We start from the raw sequence: 24,057 nt of genomic DNA, 5'->3' as shown, positions 1-24,057 counted from the left end.
CCCAGGCTATGAGTGGGCTGTGGATAACACGCAAGCACGGGCTCACCCAGGAGGAGGCCTCCGGCTGAAAGAGAGCACTGGGCTGGTGGTTGCGGGGCTGTGGGAATCTGGCTGGTGGAGGTGTGGACACTGGAGGGGGCCAGTCACGAGGGCCCACTCCCCAGTGAGCTCTGCAGTCCAGAATGACACTGCTCACTCCTCTAGCCCATGGATATCCTTGAGTTCCCAGGCCTGCTTCCCTAAGCTCCTCCCTGCCTCATGCTTTAAATTCAGGGGCCTCACCACACACCAGTTCAGGCCCCAAACCAGTAACTTCCCTCTTTCCCACAAAATGTTGTATTTTGCAGTGGGCATAGAGCCCTAAATGGGCTGCATCTTAGCAGGTCAGGTTTCTCGTGGATTCTCCTCTGACCCTGTCTCATTCTCCACCCTCTCAGCAGGAAACAGACCCACTCAGACCTGAATTCTCCCATTTTTTCCAAGCTCTCTCCAAGCACAGCACTTGTCAGATGTCTGCAGTTCCTGGCCTCACAGGGTCCCAAGAGCATCCAGGAGTTCCAGCTGGGACCTGGTTTAAAGTAGGAGCACCTCCTCATTAGCACTGACAGCTCCCTTCCCACTTCCTCAGAGCCATGGCCTAGGTACCAGGGTTCATAAACCTCTTCGTGGAGTGAGAGAACAAATCCTAAGGTACGATGAAAGAAGAACGATGGTCACAGAGATTATAGCAGATACAAGCCACCAAGAGCTCCCCTGCGTTGGGCATGGAGTTTGGGTCAAGGACACACAGTATAAGTGATGGAGGTAGGCCTGGGACCAGGTAAGAGCCCCACCCACCTTATCCTCTATGGCGCTGGCTGGTCTGCTAGACCTGCTTCTCCAGGGAACAGCTGTGTCTGGTTCCACTAACCCTGCACGAACTCAGGTTGAATCAGAAACAATCTCTCCTGCAATTTACCATGAAGTCAGAGACAACAAGCATACCCCAACGAAATGGATCAAAACAACTCACACAAAGAACAAACTGCCTTGCCCTTGCAGCTGTTCAGTCTCCCATTCCCGGGAGCTGACAGTCCTTTGGCCCCACCCTCCACTCCAGAGGGTCCCTCCTGGCAGGCGGCAAGGGGATACCAAGCACTAAGTGGAAACAGGACAGCTCCTGCCTCGGCCCCTGCTGGGTTTCACATGCTCCTGTCTGCACAGCCTGGAGTCCCTGCCAACACAGCGAGCCAGGTGTGGATTGACAGCTTCCCGTATTTACTAAATATGCATTTACCTATATGAACATATTAATATATGTTCAAATTGTTATCAGCTGTTAGGACTCAGCAGCTGTGTATGATGAATATATATACAAACATATATAAATATATGCATATGTTACATATTTAAGTCTTCATACTCACTTTTTAAACTTTCACACAGTAGATGTACACTACTTCTATAAACAAAGTAAAATGAACATGAATGTAATAAATTTTCATCCACTGGTGTTTACTGAATGGCTTCTCCAGGCATCCCTGAGGTTAGGTACCTGGGTGTCCCTCCATTAAGGAGCATCAGTGAGAGAGGCAGACAGGTGAAGTGGTAAAGGTTAGTCTGTAGGCCAGGAGCAAGGGTAGGAGGGAACACAGGAGCAGTGGAGGCAGGGATGAGGGAGAGACCAGCTCCCCAGTTCAGTCAAGATGGGCTTTGGAGAGTCAGCTGCCAGGAGTCTAGTGTGCAGAGCAATGCAGATAGAAAAACCAACATGAGCAAAGGCACATGGCAAGATATGATAGGGACTTTCTCTCTGTCTGAAAGCTGTAGCTTAAGTGGGTATAAGGACTTTTTTGTTCTAGGACTATGATGCTTGAACCATTACGAAAACCTGAAAGCAGCTAAGCAACTTGGCAGAAATTTTGCCGTCATCCATTTGTCCAATGCACTTCAAACCAGCCCTTTTACCCAAACCCTGGAAGGAACAAATGCCAGTTGTCAAACTCTTCTGGGAGTCTGTGTAAAGAATCTGGTCCTAGAAAGGAGATGCTTCAGTTTCTGCACCTTTCTCATGCCCATCACAGGCTCTCTGAGCTTGTCACCTGCTCCTGGAAATCCAGCTGCTTCCTCAGTGGCCCATAGTTCATCTCTACTCTCCTCAACCCTCAGTTCTCAGGCCTGCCTTCACCTCTGTGTGGTCCTTGCATGGCTTTCGGCCTCATCCTGCCATATCCTCTATTTTGCTGGAGTATATTCTTCACTTACATCCATATAGAAGAGTTGATGGATGAGATAGATGGGGGACCCCTCAGCCCTTAAACCACTCAACCTTTGGAAAGGGAAAAGAAGTGGTCTTTAAGGAGCTACTTCATATGTGTGAGGCTCTGCATCAGTCTCTTACTTCCATGGTCCCATTTAAGTCTTATGAGAATTTTGTGAAATGGTTGCTATACACTCCTTATTAAAGATGAAATTAACTGAGGCTTATAAAGGTTAGGTAACGGCCATTTAGTTGAGATTTCAGCTCAGGTCTTTTTTTGTCTTCCATACTTTCTCAGACTTGTGTAAGAGGGGTCCTACCCTGGGCCCATACTTCAAGGAGCCCCTGACTCTCCTCCAGTCATACCCAGGGGATGTGAACACCCAGAGCCTGGCCTCCTACAGTCCCGCTGCTGGCATCCCCAAACCTGGCTTCCCCTGCTAACTGGTCCAGCCTGCCTCCTGGCCATGCACACTTCATCTCCAAGTCCACCCTTCTGAAGGCTGATGGTGCCACGAGTGTACTTCTTCTAGGCTTGAATGGTGATTAAGGGAAGCTGGTTTCAGGGTAAGGAGTGTGGGAACAGCTGGTACCTATGGGGCAGGGTGTCCAAACACATCCATCAGGGCCCACACTCAGGTGGAGGATGGATCCCTTAGGGTGGTCAGGCTCTGAGCAGGAGAGCAAGGTGCTGAACTAGAAGCAAGTTAAGAATTCTAAACTTGAAACTGGCCTTGAAGGTTATTATAAAGGTCAATGTAGGACATCTGAACATACTGAATTTAATAGCTAATTAGCTTGATTCATATGTTCTAAACATTTTGATGCAATGTGTGGGGCATTTCTGCCCTTGCTCTATGCCCACAAATTTAGGACTGTATTGTTGTTCTTGCTCATTGATTTTTTTTTTTTTTATGGTGAATGGAGATATCACCTCCCATGTGAGTGCAGAAAGCTTAGTTTTCTTATGTCTGATGACCTTTAAAGAATAATCATGATGGGCTGCATTACCTTTTCATGATCAAGAAGTTCTTGTAAAATAACTTGTCTTTCCCGACACAGTTCCAAGAAATCCTCGGAGTGCAGGCTTTCATGTAAGGCAGGGAAGAAGGTCAGCTGGGTGCAGTCTGCCAACTCGTCCCTCTCGCCCTCGGCTTCCTTTGGTGTCAACTCATCTGCAGCAGCATAAAGGGACAAACAGTGTGGGCATGAGCCATCTGGCGTCGAGAGGGACGGTGTGCAGCCTGGGCCTGAGTCTCTGGGGGGGACTGCAAGGTTTCAGAGCAGCTGTGAAGGGTGTGGATACCAGCGTGTCCCTCACCATCTCTGCTAGTGGACACCACCCTCCGACCTTGTTACCCGCCTGCAGGTTGATTCACCCCAGAAGGGGTGCCCTGGCCTGGCTGCTCTCCAGTGACCACAGGGCAACATTGCAAAGTTCACCTTCATTAGTCAGTAAAGCAATTTCCCGGAGGGTCACCCAGGATTTACCTTTTCTGAACTTCACTTTGTTCACTCTTTTAAAAGAGTGGGTTTTTTCCTAATTATGGAAGCATTATCTTCTTATTGTAAAAACAAAACAAAACAAACAAACAAAAACACTTAGAAAACCCCATGAGTTTGGAAGAAATACAAAAATTGTGAGAAGTAAAACAAACAGCAAGCATGTATGCAGAGAGAGTGCTAATAACCACAGCTCCCATTTAATGAGCACTTTCTCTGTGCTGGATACGTCAATGACATTTTTCATCTTGTTCTGCCCAGGCTGTAGGTAAACTTCTTCCTTTACAAATGAGGAAATTGACAGAGGCTAATTATTTTGCTCAGAGTCATATGGCTACTAAGAATTAGAAGCAGAATCTGAACCAAGTCTCTCTCAGGTCAGAGGCTGACCTTTTCATCCCCAGGCTATTTGTCCTCACCGGCCACAATTTGGTTAACTTCTGATACTTTAAGGTACATATATGTATGTACACACATATATGTAATTTTTAAGATGATAAGAATTTGCAGTTTTTCTTTCCTTTTTTTTTTTGCTCAAGATTATACCATGAACAATTTCCCATTCCAATATAAGTTCTTAGAAAGCAACTTAAGTGGCTGAGTAATAATCTTTTGTGTGTCTCTTTTAGAATCACCCAACCCATCTCCTAATTTTTAGAGATACAATTCATTTCTATTTCCATACTACCCACATCTACTGTGCTGCAATCGTGTGTGTGCACATCTAGACTTATTTCCTGGGGCTGTACTCCTGAGCGTGTGCATTTGGGGCCAGCTAAGCACAAAGCTATGTGGATCTCTGGATCTTGCTCCTCCGCCCTGTCCTGGGTATCCACCTGCCTGAAGCAGCATGTTGCACATGGTCGCAAGGTCAGGGCACTCCTGGGCATTTTCTTGGTGCCAAGATGCTTATCTCTTTAACTTCCTCCCCACCTGGAACTCTCACATGTGGATGAATGAAAGTACCTGCTGCTCATAGCAACAGCCATCAGAGGCTTTCCCCCAGGCAGAGAAAATAGTGTGTAGATACTGGCACCCAGGAAGGCATGGTGGAGAATCATGGCCCTCTCTTCTCTGGCTGAGCTCCCTACTAGGAGGGGACCAGGGACCCTGCTAGAGTGGACATGGGGATTTAGAAGACCATGGCCGTTGTCTACATAAAAATCAGCACCTGCTTTCTATCACTGCTCCCTCTGCAACCACCCACTCTGAGATGGAGAGCAGGTAGACTCTCCTTCTGATCTAGGGTTGTGGGGCTTGCTGTGGAAAGAAAAGAAGGCAAAAAATCGGTGTTACAATATTATCTCAAGTCCTGTGCTACCACAGGACCCTCAAATCAACCTGAGATTAAAGCTTAAGATCCTCACTTCTGGTCTTTGTTACAGCAGCCAGCAAGCTCCACGCAAAATCTGGGGTGATGGCAGCAAATGAGACAAGTCTGCTCACCCCTCTAGGAAGCTGTCATTTGGTTAAGGATATGATATTAGCTCTAGCCTAGTGTACAATGAAACTCACACACTGGGAACTTTTGAAGCAAAAGGCAGAGTTTTTGATAGAAACAAATTTTATACATAGTTATATATAGTCTGTGTGTCTGTGTGTTTGCTTGTTATGGGTTGAAGATGTTCAGGCCAAAATGACCTCTGCAAGTAAACTGGACTTGCAGTGAGTCAGCTCAGCCAAATTCCTCCTTGAGTATTACACAAAGTGTAAGCATATACATCACAGTGATTCAAAGCTGTTTTTTTGTTTGTTTTTGTTTTTTGTGGGTTTTTTTTACGGCCACACATGGGGGATATGGACGGTCCCAGGCTAGGGGTCAAATCGGAGCTGTAACTGCTGGCCTATATCACAGCCACAGCAAAGCCAGATCCCCGACCCATTGAGCAAGGACAGGGGTCGAACCCACATCCTTATGCATACTAGTCAGGTTTGTTACCTCTGAGGCACAACGGGAACGCCTAAAGTATTTTTTAATTGGAGAAATAATAATGACCATTGTATCTTTTCATAATCAGAGAACTCATAAGTATTAAATATCTGTTCCATTCATTTTTGCTCTAAAACATTTTCCTATTTTTCTTCCTATGTGTTTTGGGTCACAAACTGAACATGTGTTTGTATTTGGGGAGGGGATTTTAAAAATTTTTTGTCTTTTTGTTTTTTCTAAGGCTGCACCCGCAGCATATGGAGGTTCCCAGGCTAGGGGTCTAATTAGAGCTGTAGCCACCGGCCCACCCCAGAGCCACAGCAATGCCAGATCTGAGCCATGTCTTCAACCTACACCATAGCTCATGGCAACGCCGGATCCTTAACCCACTGAGGGAGGCCAGGGATCGAACCCGCAACCTCATGGTTCCTAGTCAGATTCATTAACCACTGAGCCATGACAGGAACTCCCTGGAAAGGCATTTTTAAGGTTTCCCTCATATAGCAAATTGACAAGATTTCTTGAAAAACATTCTCACTGTTGTAACCTAAATAAGAAATCTTTCCTTAAGGAGTGTCCAGGTCTGGAATGGGTCCCTCCTTCCTCATTCTGGAGAGTGCAGTATGGAAGGCCTTGAACTCCCTACTCTAGACTTGAAGCATTTTCTTCCTAGAAAATATTAACTTCCTACCTTTAAGAAGATGCTAAATAAAACCAAGAATTGATCTAAATATAAAAGTAAAATAAAACAGATATACTGAATACCTTGGTTTTCAACATTTATTTGAGAAATATCACCATTTCTGTCTTGGCTTTCCTGAAGTAAAACCAGAGAAAAGAGAAATTAAATCCTGGATACATACATGCCCCTCCCCCCATTCCACAGATTCACACACACACACGCACACACACACACACACACACACACACTTATGACCCCTTCCAATTACCCATACACTCAAGACCCAGATGCAAGGGGAGCAAAGTACCAAATCCTATAGGACCAAAATAAAATGCGAGTATTAATGTTCCTAAGTCAAAGGGGAAAAAACCCGCAATTTTCCATTAAGTAGGATTTACGGTAATTACCAAAGATAATGCCAAATGGGACTAGAGAGCATCCTGGATGTCTGTGGTACAGGCCACCCTGGAGAGGGGACCAGGGACAGGGCCTGGGGCTGGACAGCCCAAGAGACCAGAGACCAGGTTCCATAGACAGCTTTTGGCCTTGTCAGCAGCACCATCTGCAGGCTTATTTTTCCTGCCTCCATTTCCTAAGGAAGGCATCGAAGAAAAAATACTATAGACCACCAGATGTTTGTTGACGACGCATTAAAAATTAAAGTGTCTACTGAATATATGAAATATAATTTTTCATTAGGTTTTATAAAGGATTTAACATGGACAAAAGACAGACTAGAGAATAAACCCAACACTGTAGTGCAGAAGGAAATGTCTTGTGTTTCAGGGTTTGGAAGTCTGCTTTTTAGAATATCTTAAATCAGGACATGAAACATTATTTAGCAGATTCTTTTACATCCACTACCAACCCAAGGATCATTCTCCAACCTTTAAAAGGCAAAAATATACGTTTGACAGGGAGTCCAAGCTTCATGACAGCAAATTCCCAGGGACTGCCCAGATTCCACTGCCTGGGAATCCAATCCCAGTGTCATTTGGACTAAGTGGGTCACTGGCTCAAGTATGCAGAAATAGCTGAGTTCAAGATATTTCCACTGTAAGACTTGATACAGGATTTGCTTGGCACAATAATGCCTGTAGCGATGCTGGTTATGACTGCTCCGTGACACATAACTTGGGCAAGCAGAGCCGTCACATGGCTCTGCCTAAATCATTCTAACAGACTTGCATGGTACTGCGTCGATGGTATAGATATGAATCACTCGCTCATTTTTTTCATTCTTTTAGGCTGTAGTTGTAGCACCCGTTCTAAGCACCTTAAGAGTTAGTGATTCTTTTCTCCTGTTAAACAGCATTAAGAACACCTAACAGCTCTCCTAGAGCTGAGTGCATACATTCCCTCTCCTACCCGCCCATGCCAAAGTGCTGCAATAAGAAAACAAGGTGAGATGGAAAAGCTAAGGAGATACCTCCCTACACATTTCCTGTCTGGAAGCATCCTGTCTCAATGCATCTAATTCCTACCTTGAGCCTTTCCCGACTCAGGGCTTCCAGTGGAGACAGGCGTCGGAGGCGTTTCCTCATACGAGCAGGTCCTTCTCTCCAGTCCAGCTCCCACTGGGGGCACGGTGTGGCATCTGCCGTCTGACCCCACAAGCCCAGTTCCCCAAAAAGCTGCTCCTGGATCCTGGCCCAGGCATTGGCTGCCTGGATGTTGCCACATCTCCGCCTCTGGGAAGGAGAAGTACAGTGTCACCCTGGACACGTTCCCTCACCAGCTTGGCCCCAAACCTTCTGGGGTGAACAAACCAAGTGCCCCATAATTCCTTAAGGAAAACCACCCCTGTAGGCAGCCCCAAGCAGCTTCAGGGTGTGTAATATACTCTCTGGAGCCAAGACCAGACCAGGAGAAGAAACTGGTTTGTCGGCTTTGAAACCATTTAATTCAGATTAAAGGAGGTGAATAACATCTTCCCTTTGGCCTTTGGAGCCATGTGACTGCTGGGTGCTGTGCAGAAAGCAACAGGTCCCAAAGGTAGGTCCCCATGCTATTCATCAGAGTGGACTGGACAGCTATTTTATAGAATGGACACAGAATATCACCAGAGCCCTACTCTTCAAAATGGACAGGGAATTTTACCACATCCTCTACCCTTCAAAATGATGCTAAAAATACTCCTTCCAGTGTCTGGACTGAAGGTGTGGTGAGAAGCTAAAATCTTTGATGTTAATGAAGATAATTCTACCTAATATATATGACATCCTCATAGTTTGCATATGTAGCACTTGACTGTTACACCTTCGGTTAGACTATTAACTCCAACCTTCTACAAAGCACATCAACACCCTTGAACTGCTTAGGTGTGCTAGACTGAAGTTTCCTATATCACCGCACAAGTATTGATATGACATGAAGAACAGACCATATAAACGTAACATAATGAGAAAAGAAACTCATTGTCATCCACTAGGCTGAGCCCCTCACCTACTCTTATCTCATTTTCTCTGCACCATGAGTGAAACCTAGAATTTGCAGTACTTCCTATTATTTTCATGCAGAAACCAAGTCTCGGAGAGGAGAAGTGACTTCCCCAAGGACCAAGAGGTGACAGGGCTGAGACTGAAATCCAATCTGCCCGATTCCAGAGCCTTTTTAAGCCTGTTTGCTTAATTCCTTTCCTAGGGGGCAGTATCATTTTATTAACTCAGGATTTCTACCGGTATTCCTTTAAAGAATGGCAGACTTAGATCTAGACCCTGTAGATCTGGGCCAATTTGAATGGGTAAATTGTTCTCAGAGCCTGAAAATTCCCACAAAAACAAGACAGATGGTATGGTTCTTAGGACATAGTTTTCAGTGTCAGATGAACCTGAGTTGTCACAACATATCTGTTCTTCACTCATAATTTAATCTGAAGGAGACGCAGCTTCCTCATTAGTCAAATTTGGTTAGTAATTTTACCACAATAATAATGCCATGGGTTTATGTAAGGATTAAATGAGAAAATATTTTCAAGAGTTTAATGTGTTAACCAACTTAAGCAGTTAGTAGTAGTATTGTGAATAAAGCAAACCTTATTTCAAAACAAGATTTGTTTCTCCACAGTTCTTACATTCATATCCAAAACAGTTACAGCATTTTACAAGTACTCCAGTTGTTAATTTAAAAAACTCCAGAGGGAGTTCCTGTCGTGGCGAAGCGGAAACAAATCCGACTAGGAACCATGAGGTTGCGACTAGGAACCATGAGGTTGCAGGTTTGATCCCTGGCCTCGCCCAGCGGGTTAAGGATCCGGCATTGTCGTGAGCTGTGGTATCGGTTGCAGACATGGCTCAGATCTGGCATTGCTGTGGCTGTGGCGTAGGCTGGCAGCTACTGCTCTGATTAGACCTCTAGCCTGGGAACCTCCATATGCTACAGGGTGAGGCCCTAAAAAGGACAGAAAGACAAAAATAAAAAAACTTAAAAAATTAAAAATAAAAAACTCCAGAAAAATAATGACTATCCAAAGTGTTTTAGAGGGATTTGGTCATATGAAACAAATACTTGTTTGGAGGAAATATTTCAAATACATGGAGATTGCTGCTGCATTTGTAGATCTACATTGAGCTTCATAGAGGATAAACAATCTCAAGCTATTGGGCTGTCCACCTAGGGTTTCAAATTAGTCTTTTAAGAGCATCCTTTCCATCCCAAGGCTCCACATATGCAACCTGGAGGTTCATGACTGCCTGAGTTTTTAATCACAGGGCAAATGCGTTGTATTGAATACCTGCAGCAAGACAGATATGTGTCAGTGATAAGATCCTCAGAAATGAGTGGTCATTTTGTCCACTATTGAGGGTTACATGCAGTCCCAGGACAGCAGAGGTGAAATGATTAAATAAGCAAAGTCTTGAGTTCCTGCATCTGCAAGGTGTCCTGTAATGCCCGTGTTTCTGAACAAGGTAAGGTCCTCTTTCAGTTCAAACCTCCAGTGGGTCACTGGCCACTCTAAACACAGAGGCAGTGATGCTGGTGTGTAAGAAGCAGCTGTGACTCTCAGCTAAATAGAAACTCTTGGGTAGCATCACTGAGACTTTCCTCTTGGCAATCAGCCCTTCCCTACTTTCAGTCTCTGGTGCAGGAATGCGGCTGACCCCAGCCCTGGCTTTAGGGATGATGAATGGTTGTAGGGTTGGCTAGTGGGCCTCATTCCCTGGGATTGGGACTAGTGGTATCTAAAAGCATACAGAGGAGACTGCAGAGAGGAAGGAGTATGTATACATGTTCGAGGCTGCCCATCCCTGCTCCAGGAAACCTTATATGCATCAGGAAAAGGCACCTGATATATCTGTACCTGAGGCAGATAGAACCTACAGGCAGCAATGAGGCTATCCCTTTGTACAAGTTAGATGATTTTCCATCCTTTATATGAGCCCTGCCTTGTTCTAGGATTTACAGCCTGGGGAGTAGAGTGTGAGTTCACTCCAGCCTCGCATGCCCTCTCCTCCATGGACCCTGGTGCCTCAAGTATATTAGTAATCTCATAAATTTGTGTGTATGTTTATGTGAACGTGTGTCTTTTTTTTTTGTCCTTTTGTATTTTTAGGACTGCACACAAGACATTTGGAGGTTCCCAGGCTAGGGGTCAAATCAGAGCTGTAGCTGCTGACCTACGGCAGAGCCACAGCAACACGGGATCCAAGCAGCATCTACGACCTACACCACAGCTCATGGCAATGCTGGATCCTTAACGCACTGAGTGAGGCCAGGGATTGAACCCGAATCCTCATGGATGCTAGTCGGGTTCACTAACTGCTGAGCCACGACAGGAACTCCATGAACGTGTGTCTTTGTGTGTGTATATGTGTTAAGAGAGAAAGAGCAAGGTGAGGAGAGGAGACAGATTCCTTTGAGGAGAGTTTGAATACCTGGATCCAGCTTTTCTTGAAGCCTGATCTCCTGGATTTTTCAGTAACACAAAACATTTCATTTGTTGCCTAAGCCAACTGGAGTTGAGTTTCTGATAGTTTTACCTGAAAGAGCTGTGACCAAAACTTAATGGATATATAGATATTGAGTGAAAATGGAAATAACCTGTTGGCCCCTAGACAGCCCCAAAGAGAGTGGGACAGAGCAATGCCCCTCACACACTAAAAGAAAGGCCTTTTCTGGAGTGGAAAGCTTCTTGTAAAGCTTTAATCAGTAAAAACTGTAATTTTCAAAAAACAGCACAGACAGAATGAGGCATATCTATACAGTATGATGAGGACTCAGTATAAGCACAGATAGTTTGGGTCTATAACAGAGCAGAACCAGAGCAGCCAGACCACAGAGAAGAGAACGAATAGAATTAGAAATGGCAAAGGGGCATCTGGGCAGGGCCACAGTAGAGGCACCTGATTTTGCCAGTACTTCTGGAGTGATGCAAAATTTAGGAGACTGAATATCAGAATTGCAAGGTTTGCTGGTGCTGGGATGATGGGGGATATAGTGATGCTTGAGTTCACTTCCACGGCACTGGCTAACATGATCTTGTCATGCTGTGAACACCTGCCATCTCCAGTGACCTCTCAGTCAGTGTCCATAAAACGGCAAGTTAGAGATGTCCTACACAATCTATGGCTGAGAGCCGTGTGGGCTGGGGCCCCTGAATCTCTCTCTCCACTCTCTTGGGAGGACTTCACTGAGTGTTCTTAGGAGGAGCTATCCTTGAAGAACATGACAGATTTAAAAGCCTGATTTCTTTCCAGAACTTGGACTTTCCTTTTCTGGAAGTGGAGTGGGGTCTGCCCTGGGAAAGTGTACTGCCCTTAAAAGAAAGTGGGGTGAAAGCTCCAGACCCCATTATCTCTGTCAGACAGTGATTACATCTATACGCGTTTAAATATTGAAACAATCTGTCTTAAATATTTAAACACTTGGAAAGTATCCTTATGGATTAGCCTCAAGTGCTGATTTTCTCAAAAATATCTCAGTCAACAGTAAAACTCTATACAACTTTCTTAAGTCCTCCCTGAGCCCCAGTCAGGCCCGCTATGGAACACGAGCAAGGCTGACGTTCCAGGAGGCCAGGCCCTTGCCTTCTGGGCTCAGAGCCTCTGCTGCGGTCTGTCCTTCCCCATGAACTTTCAATCTTTCAGATTTCATCAGAAATCCACGAAGTACCACAGAGCACATCTCTCCCAGCCACAACCCAATCTTCCAGGCTTTTCCAACCACAGGAAGGTAAATGGCTACATTCTTGAATAAACACTCATTTGGAACTTTAGATAAACACATCCTCTTTCTTGAAATGGAACAAATGCGATGAGAATGTCCCTAAATAAAGGATGCAATCCTAAATGATTCATCTTATTACTCCCCCAATGGCAACTGAATTTATCAGCCATATTGCTAGTTACAAATGAAATCAGTGAATTCAAGTGGTGAGGTGTTGACATATAAGGGCCTGTCCGAGGGACATAGGTAACACCCACTTATAAGCCAGCAGGACACCTACTCAGCAGTACAGTGCACCTACCCCCAGTCCTCCTCTCCCACCCTGGGCATGTCTCATGAACGGCCCATCTCGTCATACAGGGCAGCCTGGGGGGCTGTATTGCTGGACTGTGTGTCTCTAGGATTCAGGCTACACATCTCACAAGCCCCTATTCCCAGGGGCATGTCGTGGGCTCCCAAACATCATTTATGGGGGGACTTAGATTGGGTTACTTGGCTGAAGTTAATCAGAGCCTATTTTGTTTCCCTTGATCTTGGGGACTACTGTTTCACCTTTCCTTGAACCCTCATCCTACCTCAGGCACATCCAATAGTTCCTTACACCTTCCTGCTCCTTTCTTTACAGTAAAACACCCTAGTACTGGCCTCATCAGCCTGATTGTGGTTATTTCTTTACTCTTGGTCCCTCTAATGCATGGTAAGAACACTCAAGGCAGAGGAGTATCAATATCATCTCTACCTTTATTATATTTAGCACTGGCTTTGGCACAGAGAAATTGTAAAGTAAAAATATAATTCACAAAGGTTTAATAATATTACTGTGTTCTATTATTAGCAATCATTCAAAAAATTTGTTAATGACTGTGGAGTTCCTGTCATGGTGCCGTGGTTAACGAATCTGACTAGGAACCATGAGGTTGCGGGTTCGATCCCTGGCCTTGCTCAGTGGGTTAACAATCCGGCGTTGCCGTGAGCTGTGGTGTAGCTTGCAGACGCGGTTCGGATCCCATGTTGCTGTAGCTGTGGCGTAGGCCGGCGGCTACAGCTCCAATTAGACCCCTAGCCTGGGAACCTCCATATGCCGGGAGAGCAGCCCAAGAAATGGCAAAAAGATTAAAAAAAAATTGCTAATGACTGTAATGCCAGCTAAAAATGAACTTCTTAGCCATTTCATAACCACATATGGGACATCTATTCCCAGCCAGCCACCGTCTAGGTGCTCTACACTTGTTCTTTAATCTTTACAGGTTGGCAGTACTACCCTGTCTTAAGACAGGGACCTGGAGGCTGAGATTCCAGGCCTAGGAAGGGGCAGACCTGAGATTAAAGTGGAGGTCTCCCTGGCATGACAGCCAGCACTCTTTACCTAGACTGTGCAGAATCACACTTAGAGATGTGTTTTCACTGTCTAAACCAGCCCTCATCAGTGGCAAGCCATTGCCCCTAGAACACGCAAAACCCCTCAAGGGGCAGCAAGCCCTGTCTGCTCTGCCCTGCCTCCTCTTCGTCCACCCTTGTGAACAGTTCAGGTCATCCCAGTCATTTGTTCTTTTTCCAGTTAACTGGTGTCATCCAGGGCTTTCTTGACTCAGGAGCTTCGCACATTCTCTCCCCTTAGCCAAAACCATGTCCTTAAAATACGTCAGCCCATTTTCCCCCTTCTTCAGGTTTCAATCTAAAGGTCACTCCCTCGGAGAGGGTCTCTAATCTGCCCGAATTAAAGTCTTCCCCCCATTATAATCTCCCACTGTACCTCTACGTTCCCTGGCCACTGCTCATTCCAAGTTATAATGATGGATTGATTTGCACAGTGTGTCTCTTCTTTAGAGTGACACTATCTGAGAGTGAGGCCCGTGTCTGTTGTGTTTACAATCCTGCCTCTTGCTCCTAGGACAGGGTCTGAGGTGCCCTGAGCTCTCACTGCCTATTTACTACTGGGTGAATGAGTAGAGAAGTGGATGGACACACTGCCTATCTCCTCAGCTGCTGACAGTGTGAGTCCAAATCCCACCACACCGGTCATGGAAGTGGGACTGAAATGGTAACCAATGAAGGACTTAGCTAATTTAGAACTGAATCCAAGAGCCCTTGTGATTCTTTACTTCTAGTTCAAGTTTGGATTCCAGGCTACTAAGCAGAGAAAGGAACGATTATATTTCTTTTTTTTTTTTTTTTTCCCACTGTACAGCAAGGGGGTCAGGTTATCCTTACATGTATACATTACAATTACATTTTTTTCCCCACCCTTTCTTCTGTTGCAACATGAGTCTCTAGACAAAGTTCTCAATGCTATTCAGCAGGATCTCCTTGTAAATCTATTCTAAGTTGTGTCCGTATCAGAACAGTTGTATTTCTTACCTGTACGTGATCTTTGTATAGAGATGCATATAGTTCCTGTCCTCTTCGTCTATAGTTCTCGATACATGACACGAAGTCCTGGAGAAAAGAGAAAACAAGTCACAGGTAACAACCGTTGAGATTTTAGATGGGAATTTCTCTGCTTTGGTCAATTACCAGAGGAAGTAACAGTTACAGGACTTGTTGGTCGAAACAGTCACAATCCCATGAATACATGTGTCACCTATGCTGACACATTCACATACACACTCACATCCACGTTTGTGGGTTGCTGCCACTCAGTTGTGATGAACTAGCTTCTAAGAGATAATCATCTTCTTCTCTTCAATTTGAGATCTTCCTGGTTCTGGGTATGAGTCCATGTTGTGAGATTCTTGCTCTCATTTTTTTCCATTTTATAAATATTTTTTACTTGCTTATTAAACAGGTTTTATTTAGATGTAACTCACATACCATACAATTCACCCATTTAAAGTGTACAACTCGATGGTTTTTTGTTTTGTTGTTTTTTGTCTTTTGTCTTTTCAGGGCCGCACCCGCGGCATATGGAGGTTCCCAGGCTAGGGGTCTAACTGGAGCTGGAGCCGCCGGCCTACGCCAGAGCCAGAGCAACATGGGATCCGAGCCGCGTCTGCGACCTACACCACAGCTCACGGCAATACCGGATCCTTAACCCACTGAGGGAGGCCAGGGATCGTACCCACAACCTCATGGCTCCCAGTCAGACTCGTTTCCACTGTGCCACAACAGGAACTCCAACTCAATGGTTTTTAGTATATTATGTGCAATCATCTTTACAGTCAATTTTATAGTGTTTTCATAATATTGGGAAAAGAAAAAAAAAGCAGCAGCAGCTCCACATCCATTAGCTATTATTTCTTTCTCCTCCATCTTTCCAGGCCAAAGCAAACACTAATCTACATTTCTTCCTCTATGGACATTTCATGATTTCTTAATTTCTGGTTTAGATTGTTCATTGCTAGTATACAGGAACATGATTTATGTGGGTTGATCTTGTCTCTTGGAACTTTTTCAAATTCATTCATTAGTTCTAATAGTTCTTCTATGAATTATTTGAGATAATCTTCTTATGTTATCTTTGAACAGAGATCATTTCTTTCCAATTTGGGTGCCTTTTATTTCTTTTCTTTGCCTAGCTGCCTTGTCTAGAACCTCCAGTACAATGTTGACTAGATGTGGTGAGAGTGGGCATCTTTGTCTTATTCTCATTATTAGGGGGAACCACCCAGTCTTTCACTATTAAGTGTGATGTTAGCTAAAGCTTTTTCATGGATGCCTTTTACCACATTGTCGAAGTTCTCTTTTTCCTTAGTTGATTAAGGTTTTCTTTTCTTCATGAAAGGGTATGAGATATTATCAGATATTATTCCATGTCTACTGAAATGATCATGTGATTTTTGTTTTTTTATCCTATTTGGTTATTATATTAGTTATTTTCAGATATTAGGAGTTCCCCTCATGGCACAGCGAAAACGAATCTGACTAGGAACCATGAGGTTGCCAGTTCGATCCCCGGCCTTGCTCAGTGGGTTAAGGATCTGGCGTTGCTGTGGTGTAGGTCACAGATGCGGCTCGGATCCGTCATTGCTGTGGTGTAGGCCAGCAGCTATAGCTCTGATTTGACCCCTAGCCTGGGAACCTCCATATGCTGCGGGTACAGCCCTAAAAAGCAAACAAACAAACAAACAAAAAAAACCCCCACAAAAAACAGATATTAAAGCGACCTTGCATTATCGGGGTAAATCCCACTTAATCATGGTGTATAATTCTTTTTAACGTTGCTGGATTCAGTGTGTTAACATTTTGTTAAAGATTTTTACATTTCTGTGTATAGAAATATTGGAGTGTGGTTTCTTTTGTGGTATCTTTATCTGGTTTTAGTATCAGTCTAAAATTGGTCTTATAGGATGAGTCGAGGTATGCTCCTTAGTCTAATTTTTGAAAGAGTTGGTGAAAAATTCATATCAATTCTTCATTAAATGTTTGACAGGATTTAACAGTGAAAACTTCTGAGCCTAGGCTTTTCTTGATGGGTAGGGTTTTTTTAATATTATTATTACCGGAGTTCCTGTCATGGCGCAGCGGAAACGAATCCAACTAGGAACCATGAGGTTGTGGGTTCAATCCCCGGCCTCACTCAGTGGGTTAAGGACCCAGCGTTGCTGTGAGCTGTGGTGTAGGTCACAGACACATCTCGGATCCCATGTTGCTGTGGCTCTGGTGTAGGCTGGCAGCAGCAGCTCCGATTAGACCCCTAGCCTGGGAATCTCCATATGCCTCAGGTGCGGCCCTAAAAGAGACAAAAAAAAATATATTATTACCAATTCAATACCTTCACTTGTTATAGGTATATTTTGATTGTCTGTTTCTTTTTGAGTCAGTTTTGATAGTTTGTGTCTTTCTAGAAATTTGTCTATTCATCTAAGTAATCTAACTTATTGGCATATAATTGGCAAAAAACCCCAACATTGATGGGTTATTTTTTGGCAATGAAATCAAGATGTCAGGGTCACAGTGGAGAGAAAAGTGCAAAATCAAGCCAGGAAAATGGGGGAAAAAAACAACAAAATACATTCCTTTATAAAAATGGGGATATATTGATTATGAGGTACAAAACTTCAGTCATGCAAAATGAGAGGTTCTGAAAATGTAATGTATAGCATTGTGATTCCAGATAATAATATTGCACTATATATTTGAAATTTATTAAAAAGTTAGAATTTACGTGCTCTCATCAGAAAATAAAAGGTAACTATGTGAAGTGATGGATCTGTTAATTACTCAGTGGGTTAAGGATTATATTTGAAGTGAAGCAACTGTAATGATTATATTTGAAGTGAAACAATAAATGCTTTCTCTCTAAGATTAGAAACAAAGCAAAGATATCTGCTTCTACTGCTCTCTTTCAATAAAATGCTGGAAGTTCTTAGATTTTATACCAAAGAGCACAATTCATAAAAGAAAAAAAATAATGAATTGGATCTCTCAACATCGAAAACTTTTGCTCTAGAAAACCCACATTGTGATTATTTCACTATGTGTAGGTGCATCAAAACATCAAGTTGCACATTTTTAATATATACAATTTTCCCTCAATAAATACGAAGATTTTAAAATTAATATTTTTAAGTAATGCAATTTTAAAATGTTTTGTATCATAGAGCCTCTCATGAAATTATGAAAGAAAAAACAAGCAAAATTTTAAAGTCGATCTAAGCTCCCACTCATTTGAACAGGTACTTCATACAAAAGGATGTCAATGGTCAGGAGACAAGAGAAAGTGGTTACCTCTCTACAAACAAACATCCACAATAAGAATATTTAAATTCAAATAGGCTAATAATATCCTGTTTTGATTATGATATGGAGCAACTAGAATGCTCTTGCATTGATGAATAGGTACAACCATTATGGAACATTCACAGTGTCTTAAAAGATGAATATATGCATACCTAGTGAACCAGTAATTTCATTCCTAGATATATACTCAAAAAAAAATCACACATGTGTGTTTCAAAAGACATGTGAGAGAATGTTCATAATAGCAGTGTTTGAAATAGTCCCAAACTGAGAACAATGCAAATGTCCATCAGCAATAGACTGGATAAACAAATTATGATATTTTCACATACTGAATCCTCTAAGGTAATGGTTCCTGCAGTGTGGCTTATGAATCCCTATGGATCCTGACACCCTTTCAGGGAATCTATGAAGTCAAAACTATTTTCAAAATACTAGGACATCTTTGCCTTTTTGCACAGTGTTGATGTTTGCATTGACAGTCCAAAAGCCACAGTGAGTAAAACTAGTGTCATAGCCCAAATCAAGGCATTGGCACCAACCATACAGTAATCACTGTATGTAGTCTTCACTGCTAGCAACTCGAAAGAAAAAAAAAATCTTCACTTAATGCCATTGATGAAACAGTTCATATGATTAATTTTATGAAATCTCAATTTTTGAATACACTTTTTTAATGGTCCATGTGATAAAATGGGAAATCTGCATGAAGCACTTCTGAATACCAGAAACTATGAAGACGGGTTCAAGGAAAAGCACTTGTTCAATTGTTAGAGTTATGAGCTGAACTAACTGCTTTTTGTTTCATAGAATATCATTTTTCTTTGAAAGAATGACTGACAGACAAAGTTACACTTATAAAGACTTGGGCATCTGGCAGATATTTTCTTGAAAATGAACAAAGTGAAGCTATCATATCAAATAAAACCACTGACTGTATTTTCTGCCCAAGATAAAATTTAAGCTTTCAAAATTCAAGTATTAGAACGTTGGAAAAATTTCCTGCCACCCTGAGCTTGACAGTTTCCCAGTAGATAAATATTGTTCTGATAATATGTGTCATGAACAAGATTTTTCCATACTGCATAATGAAACATGTTAACACTTGGGAGATCTATGTAACTAAGGGAACCAATATTCCCAATACACATTACATGCATGCTCTGATATACGCTGCATATCATGTATGGGTTAAATATCCACTCAAACTGCAAGACAATCAATCCATTTTAATGTACCAGAGTATAAACATTTCACTGATAAAAGTTTCAAGAAACATAAGAAAAGACTACTTGAATTTTGGTGTAGTATCAATGAAGAATATCTACAATTTTCTGAAAAGTCTGTTAAAATACTTTTCTTTTCTAACTATGTATCTGTGAAAGACCAGTTTTTCTTCATGTGTTTCTCCCAAAACAACGTATTACAACTGAGTGAATAAAGAAACACATGTGAGAATCCAGCAGTCACCTACTACACCAGATAGATATTAAAGAATTTGCAAAAATAAAATACTACTTTTTTACATTTTTTTGTTTTGAAAAATATAGTTATGTATTAAAAATGCTATTTGTGCTTACACAAAATAGATTTATTACCATTATTTTAAAATGAAGTAATAAATGCATTATTTTTAAAATTCTGTTTTAATTTCTCATATGGTAACTATCAATAGATACAGTCTATACAAACAACAGCTCTTTGGAGTCCTCAATAATTTTCAAGAGGGTAAAGGGATCCTAAGGAGAAAAAGTCTGAGAACTCTATGAAAATGTTCTATTGGTATGAAAATGAAGGAACTACTTCATGAAATGACATGGATAAATTTCACATAGTTTGGAGTGAAATAAGCCAGAGAGAAGAGTATGTGATGTTATTTCATATACATAAAAGTAAAATGTAGACAACTGATGTATCATGTTAGATGCTGGGAAATTGGCTACTTTGGGGGAAGAGGATGCTAGTGACCAGAAGAGGGGATGGCATTAATGTTGTATTTTTCAACCTAGGTGATAGCCACATGTTGACTCTGTGAAAATTCTTAAATCTGTATATTTGTGATTTGAACACTTTTTTCCTACATGTGTGGTACTTCAATGAAATAAAAAAGTGTTCATCAGCCAAGACTCAAAAATATGGAAACAATATAATTTTTAGAACCCTAGTTACTGTTTTGGAGTGGTGGGAATTGGGTGATTTCTTTCTTTTCTTTTCTTCCTTTATTCTTCTTGCAAAATTTTCCTTAATGTTGCTCTTACATGTTTACACACATTTATAAGTAACAATGATTACGAGCATCTCAAGTGACATAAAATGTTGACAAATTTGACTAATTTTACATCTAAGGCAAAAGCCCAGACTGTTTTCTAATACGATGCTTTGGAGATGCACAGCCACAGAAGAGAACTCCTGGGGAAACTTGGACACAAAGCAAGCAGCCCCTGTGGAACAGCAAATGTGCCATCTTACTGAGGAAGAATGGGACTGGTGAGAGTTGTCCCAGGGGGCAGAGTGGGACAGGCTAGGGAGTTTCAGGCAGGCAGACTCCAGCCAGACCTAGGAAAAGAGATTCAGACATCCATGCTGTTCTGAGTGTTGCTAAATGAGAGTGTGTGAGGTAGAAAGAGTTAGAGTCCAGATGACTTGGTTTTTGGCCTTTGCCAGCCACATTCCACATTCACTTAATGTTTCTGTAATTTGACTTAGCAGCTCTGAAATGAAGGGAATATTACCTCCTCTGCCTATTCTAAAGAGACATTATGGAGAAAGGATGAGACTGTAGAAGGAAAATACTTTGTAAGCTGGCAAGCGTCACTCAAAGGCTCTTTAGGTGTAAGTCATGGAAAAGATCACTGAAAAAATTCCACCTAGATGGTCTCTTCAAAAGGAACAGTTATAGAAAATGGTGTTTGATTTCAGTTATAAATCATCTTTCCTCTTCAAAGAAATACCCTGTCTACAACAGCTGCAGTGCAGGGTTGTTTACACCCTTGTTCAGATACCCCATGTCTACTCCCAAGTTTTCTCTGTTGTTAAGTTCAACAAAGAGTCACTGCCCACCTAATGTTTTCCAGGCACTGGAGTACAAGGCTGAGCCCCAGTCGGGCTTTGTGAAGTCCAATGGAAGAGCATATTGTTGTGTGTTGACATGGTCAATGTTGAGACAGAGCTATCTCAGGACACAGTGACACAGGTCACAGTTAGCACATAGAAGAGGGGACCATGGCAAGACCTGTATTCAGAGAAGTCTCCCTGGTTGAGATGCTGCTTTAGCTGAATCCTGAATAAATGGTTTTAAATAGAAGCCTGATGTGGTTCCATTAGCATTTTTGCTAACTCGCTCTGGTAGCAATTTGAAGGACGGATTTAATGAAAACAAGACTGGAAGTAGGGCACTCTCTTAGACGTTATCATGACAGCACACATGAGAGTCCACAGGATGGAATGAGTGAATCAGAAGAGCCAAATTCAAGAACCACATGGAAAATAAAATTGGGAGGAATTGGTGACTGTGTGAGAGGGTAAGAATTACTCCACAATTTCTAGTTTGCTTAATCGAATGAATTAAACTAAAAAAAAATTGAGAGATTACAAAAACAGGAGAAAGAGCAACATGAGAACATGTTCAGTTTGAAATATCAGTGGTACAGCTGGCCATCCCTAGAAGAAAGCTTGAGAGGTCCAAGTTCTATACAGATTTGTGAGTCATTAGCCATCAGACGATAGATAAACCCAGAGATATGATAAGATCCCTCATGGAGAATAAGTACAGAGAGGAAACTGATGACACAAGGTCAGAAACCTTGAGAACACCAGAGAAGTTTAGGCCAGGAGAAGAAAGGTTAGAAAAGTTTAAGTAAAATCAGAAAGAAACATGTCATGGAAACCAAAGGCTGTGTAACCACAGTGAATGCATCAGAGAAGTCCTGTACGATGAAGCCTGAAAATGTCTGGGATTTATCTGTAGAAATTGGTCTTTGCTAACTTCTGCAAGAGGTATTTCAGAGGAATAACTAGATAGCAATGGGTCAACTAAAAATATGGAGATGATGAATATAGACGACTCATTCAAGAAGCTTGACTCTGGGAGTTCCCATCACAGCTCAGTGGTTAACGAACCTGACTAGTATCCATGAGGATGCAGGTTCAATCCCTGGCCTTGTTCAGTGGATTAAGCATCTAGTGTTTCCATGAGCTGTGGTTTAGGTCACAGATGTGACTTAGATCCCACGTTGCTGTGGTTGTGGCATAGGCCAACAATTGAAGAGATCTCTAGCCTGGGAACCTCCACATGCCGTGGGCACAGCCCTAAGAAGACAAAGATGAAAAAGAGAGAGAGAGAGAGAAACAAACAAACAAACAAACAAACAAACAAACTTGACCCTGAAGAAGAGAAAACAAAGAGGTGAGAATAGGGCCTGAAGAAGAGAAAACAAAGAGGTGGGAATAGGGCCATACAATATAAGAGGAAGGCTGTAACTCTAGTGTATTACTAGGCTGAAAGGGGCTTGGCAGTAGATGGGAGAAGGGTTGAAAGCAAAGGAAAGATATATGTCACTGATGGTGCAACTTCCATAGGATAAGAGAAGAAAGGATGGGATCAGCAGCCCGTGTTGAGGTTGACCTGGGCTATGAGGAAGGGAGGTGCTCCTCATGCTCAGAAGCTGGAGGGAAAGACGTGAGGATGGGTTCGGATGAGAATGAGTATGTGAACAGAACACTGGAGACTGAGGTGGTTCACACCTGATGGCTTCCAGTTCCGGGGTGGAGTCGGGGGGAGATGGCTCTGCTTCCCCTGAGTGCTGAGCAGGGCTGCAGGCTTGGAATGGTAGGAGGATTGGAGAAGGACCTGACCAAGGGTGCACTGATGGGTTGTATAAAATTGTTGATTGTCCAAATATTTATTATTTCTCAGTCTGTTCTCTCAATATTACATCTGATCAGCTGATTTGCACATAGCATTTTACAGCTGACAAAACAGTTTCCACATGCATTATCACATTTAATATTTTAGCTACCTGACAAATATGTATTAAGATTATTCCCATTTTACAAAAGTGGAAACTGCGGACAAGTAAGGATGAGTGACTCCAACAATATGGGCGTTGGCAGTACCAGAAGATGACTTCTTGGGTTCTGCCACCATGTGCATCTTCCCCATGTGGTTTCCACCCTGTGTGTCTCCACAGTGCTAAGCAAACATTACTTTGCTATTGCCTTTTGAGACCTTTCATGCCCTGGAAAGTTGTCATACTTGGGATGTGGAGACAGGAGGAGGGCATTCTGCATCAGTTCAAGGGCAGAGGCCCATCTGCCTGCGTGGCAGTGAATACGGCACATTGATGGGACACAAATTCAAAGCAGAGCTGTGCATTGCTTATTGGAGCTAAATATACTTTGCTTAGCAACTGCCTATGTATTAAAGAGTATGAGAACCTTTGAAGTAGAACCAAGGGCCTCAGAAGGCCATTTGGAGATTTGAAAGGGAAAACAGATCTGGTTTAAAAAGCCCGTGCCCTGCTGTCCCAGTGCCTCCTTAGAGAGGGGTTTGACTAAAGCACACAGATCAGATCTTGGAACAGGAAACAAGGCACATCCTACGTGGAGGGTCACATTAAAGTCAAGAGACCTCAGTTTGGTGCTGCCCACCTTTGCCCGGGCACCTGGGGCTAGCTGGCTGCTGGTGACCCTCTTGCCCAAGCTATCCCATGGGAAGTGCCCACTGTCACTGATGACAGTCATTACATTGTTTGTTTAAAGCATCATTAGTCCTGTAATCACAGCTGTGTGGCCTAGCAAAAACAAGAAAGGCTAATAGCTAAACACAGCCCTCTCAGATCCTGCTCGGAAACTTAGTAC

The 24,057-nt window shown here is 42.8% G+C and overlaps 1 protein-coding gene across 3 annotated transcripts in view; it reads right to left on the bottom strand.

Annotated features, from left to right (window-relative positions):
* WDFY4 (WDFY family member 4) overlaps positions 1-24,057 on the bottom strand; it is a 280,348-nt gene that overhangs the window by 86,796 nt on the left and 169,495 nt on the right. For all 3 annotated transcript variants that reach the window (XM_047759613.1, XM_047759614.1, XM_047759615.1), the window contains exons 40-43: positions 14,878-14,955; positions 7,839-8,045; positions 6,438-6,489; positions 3,251-3,414 (exon numbers count right to left, since the gene is read on the bottom strand). In XM_047759613.1, the coding sequence (XP_047615569.1) occupies positions 3,251-3,414; positions 6,438-6,489; positions 7,839-8,045; positions 14,878-14,955 (501 nt within the window). The remainder of the gene's footprint in view (positions 1-3,250; positions 3,415-6,437; positions 6,490-7,838; positions 8,046-14,877; positions 14,956-24,057) is intronic.

Source organism: Phacochoerus africanus, chromosome 15 (assembly GCF_016906955.1).
Source record: "Phacochoerus africanus isolate WHEZ1 chromosome 15, ROS_Pafr_v1, whole genome shotgun sequence".
Classification (NCBI taxonomy): domain Eukaryota; kingdom Metazoa; phylum Chordata; class Mammalia; order Artiodactyla; family Suidae; genus Phacochoerus; species Phacochoerus africanus.
The sequence above is the reverse complement of the archived record's forward strand: the minus strand, read 5'-3'. Positions and strand labels throughout refer to the sequence as shown.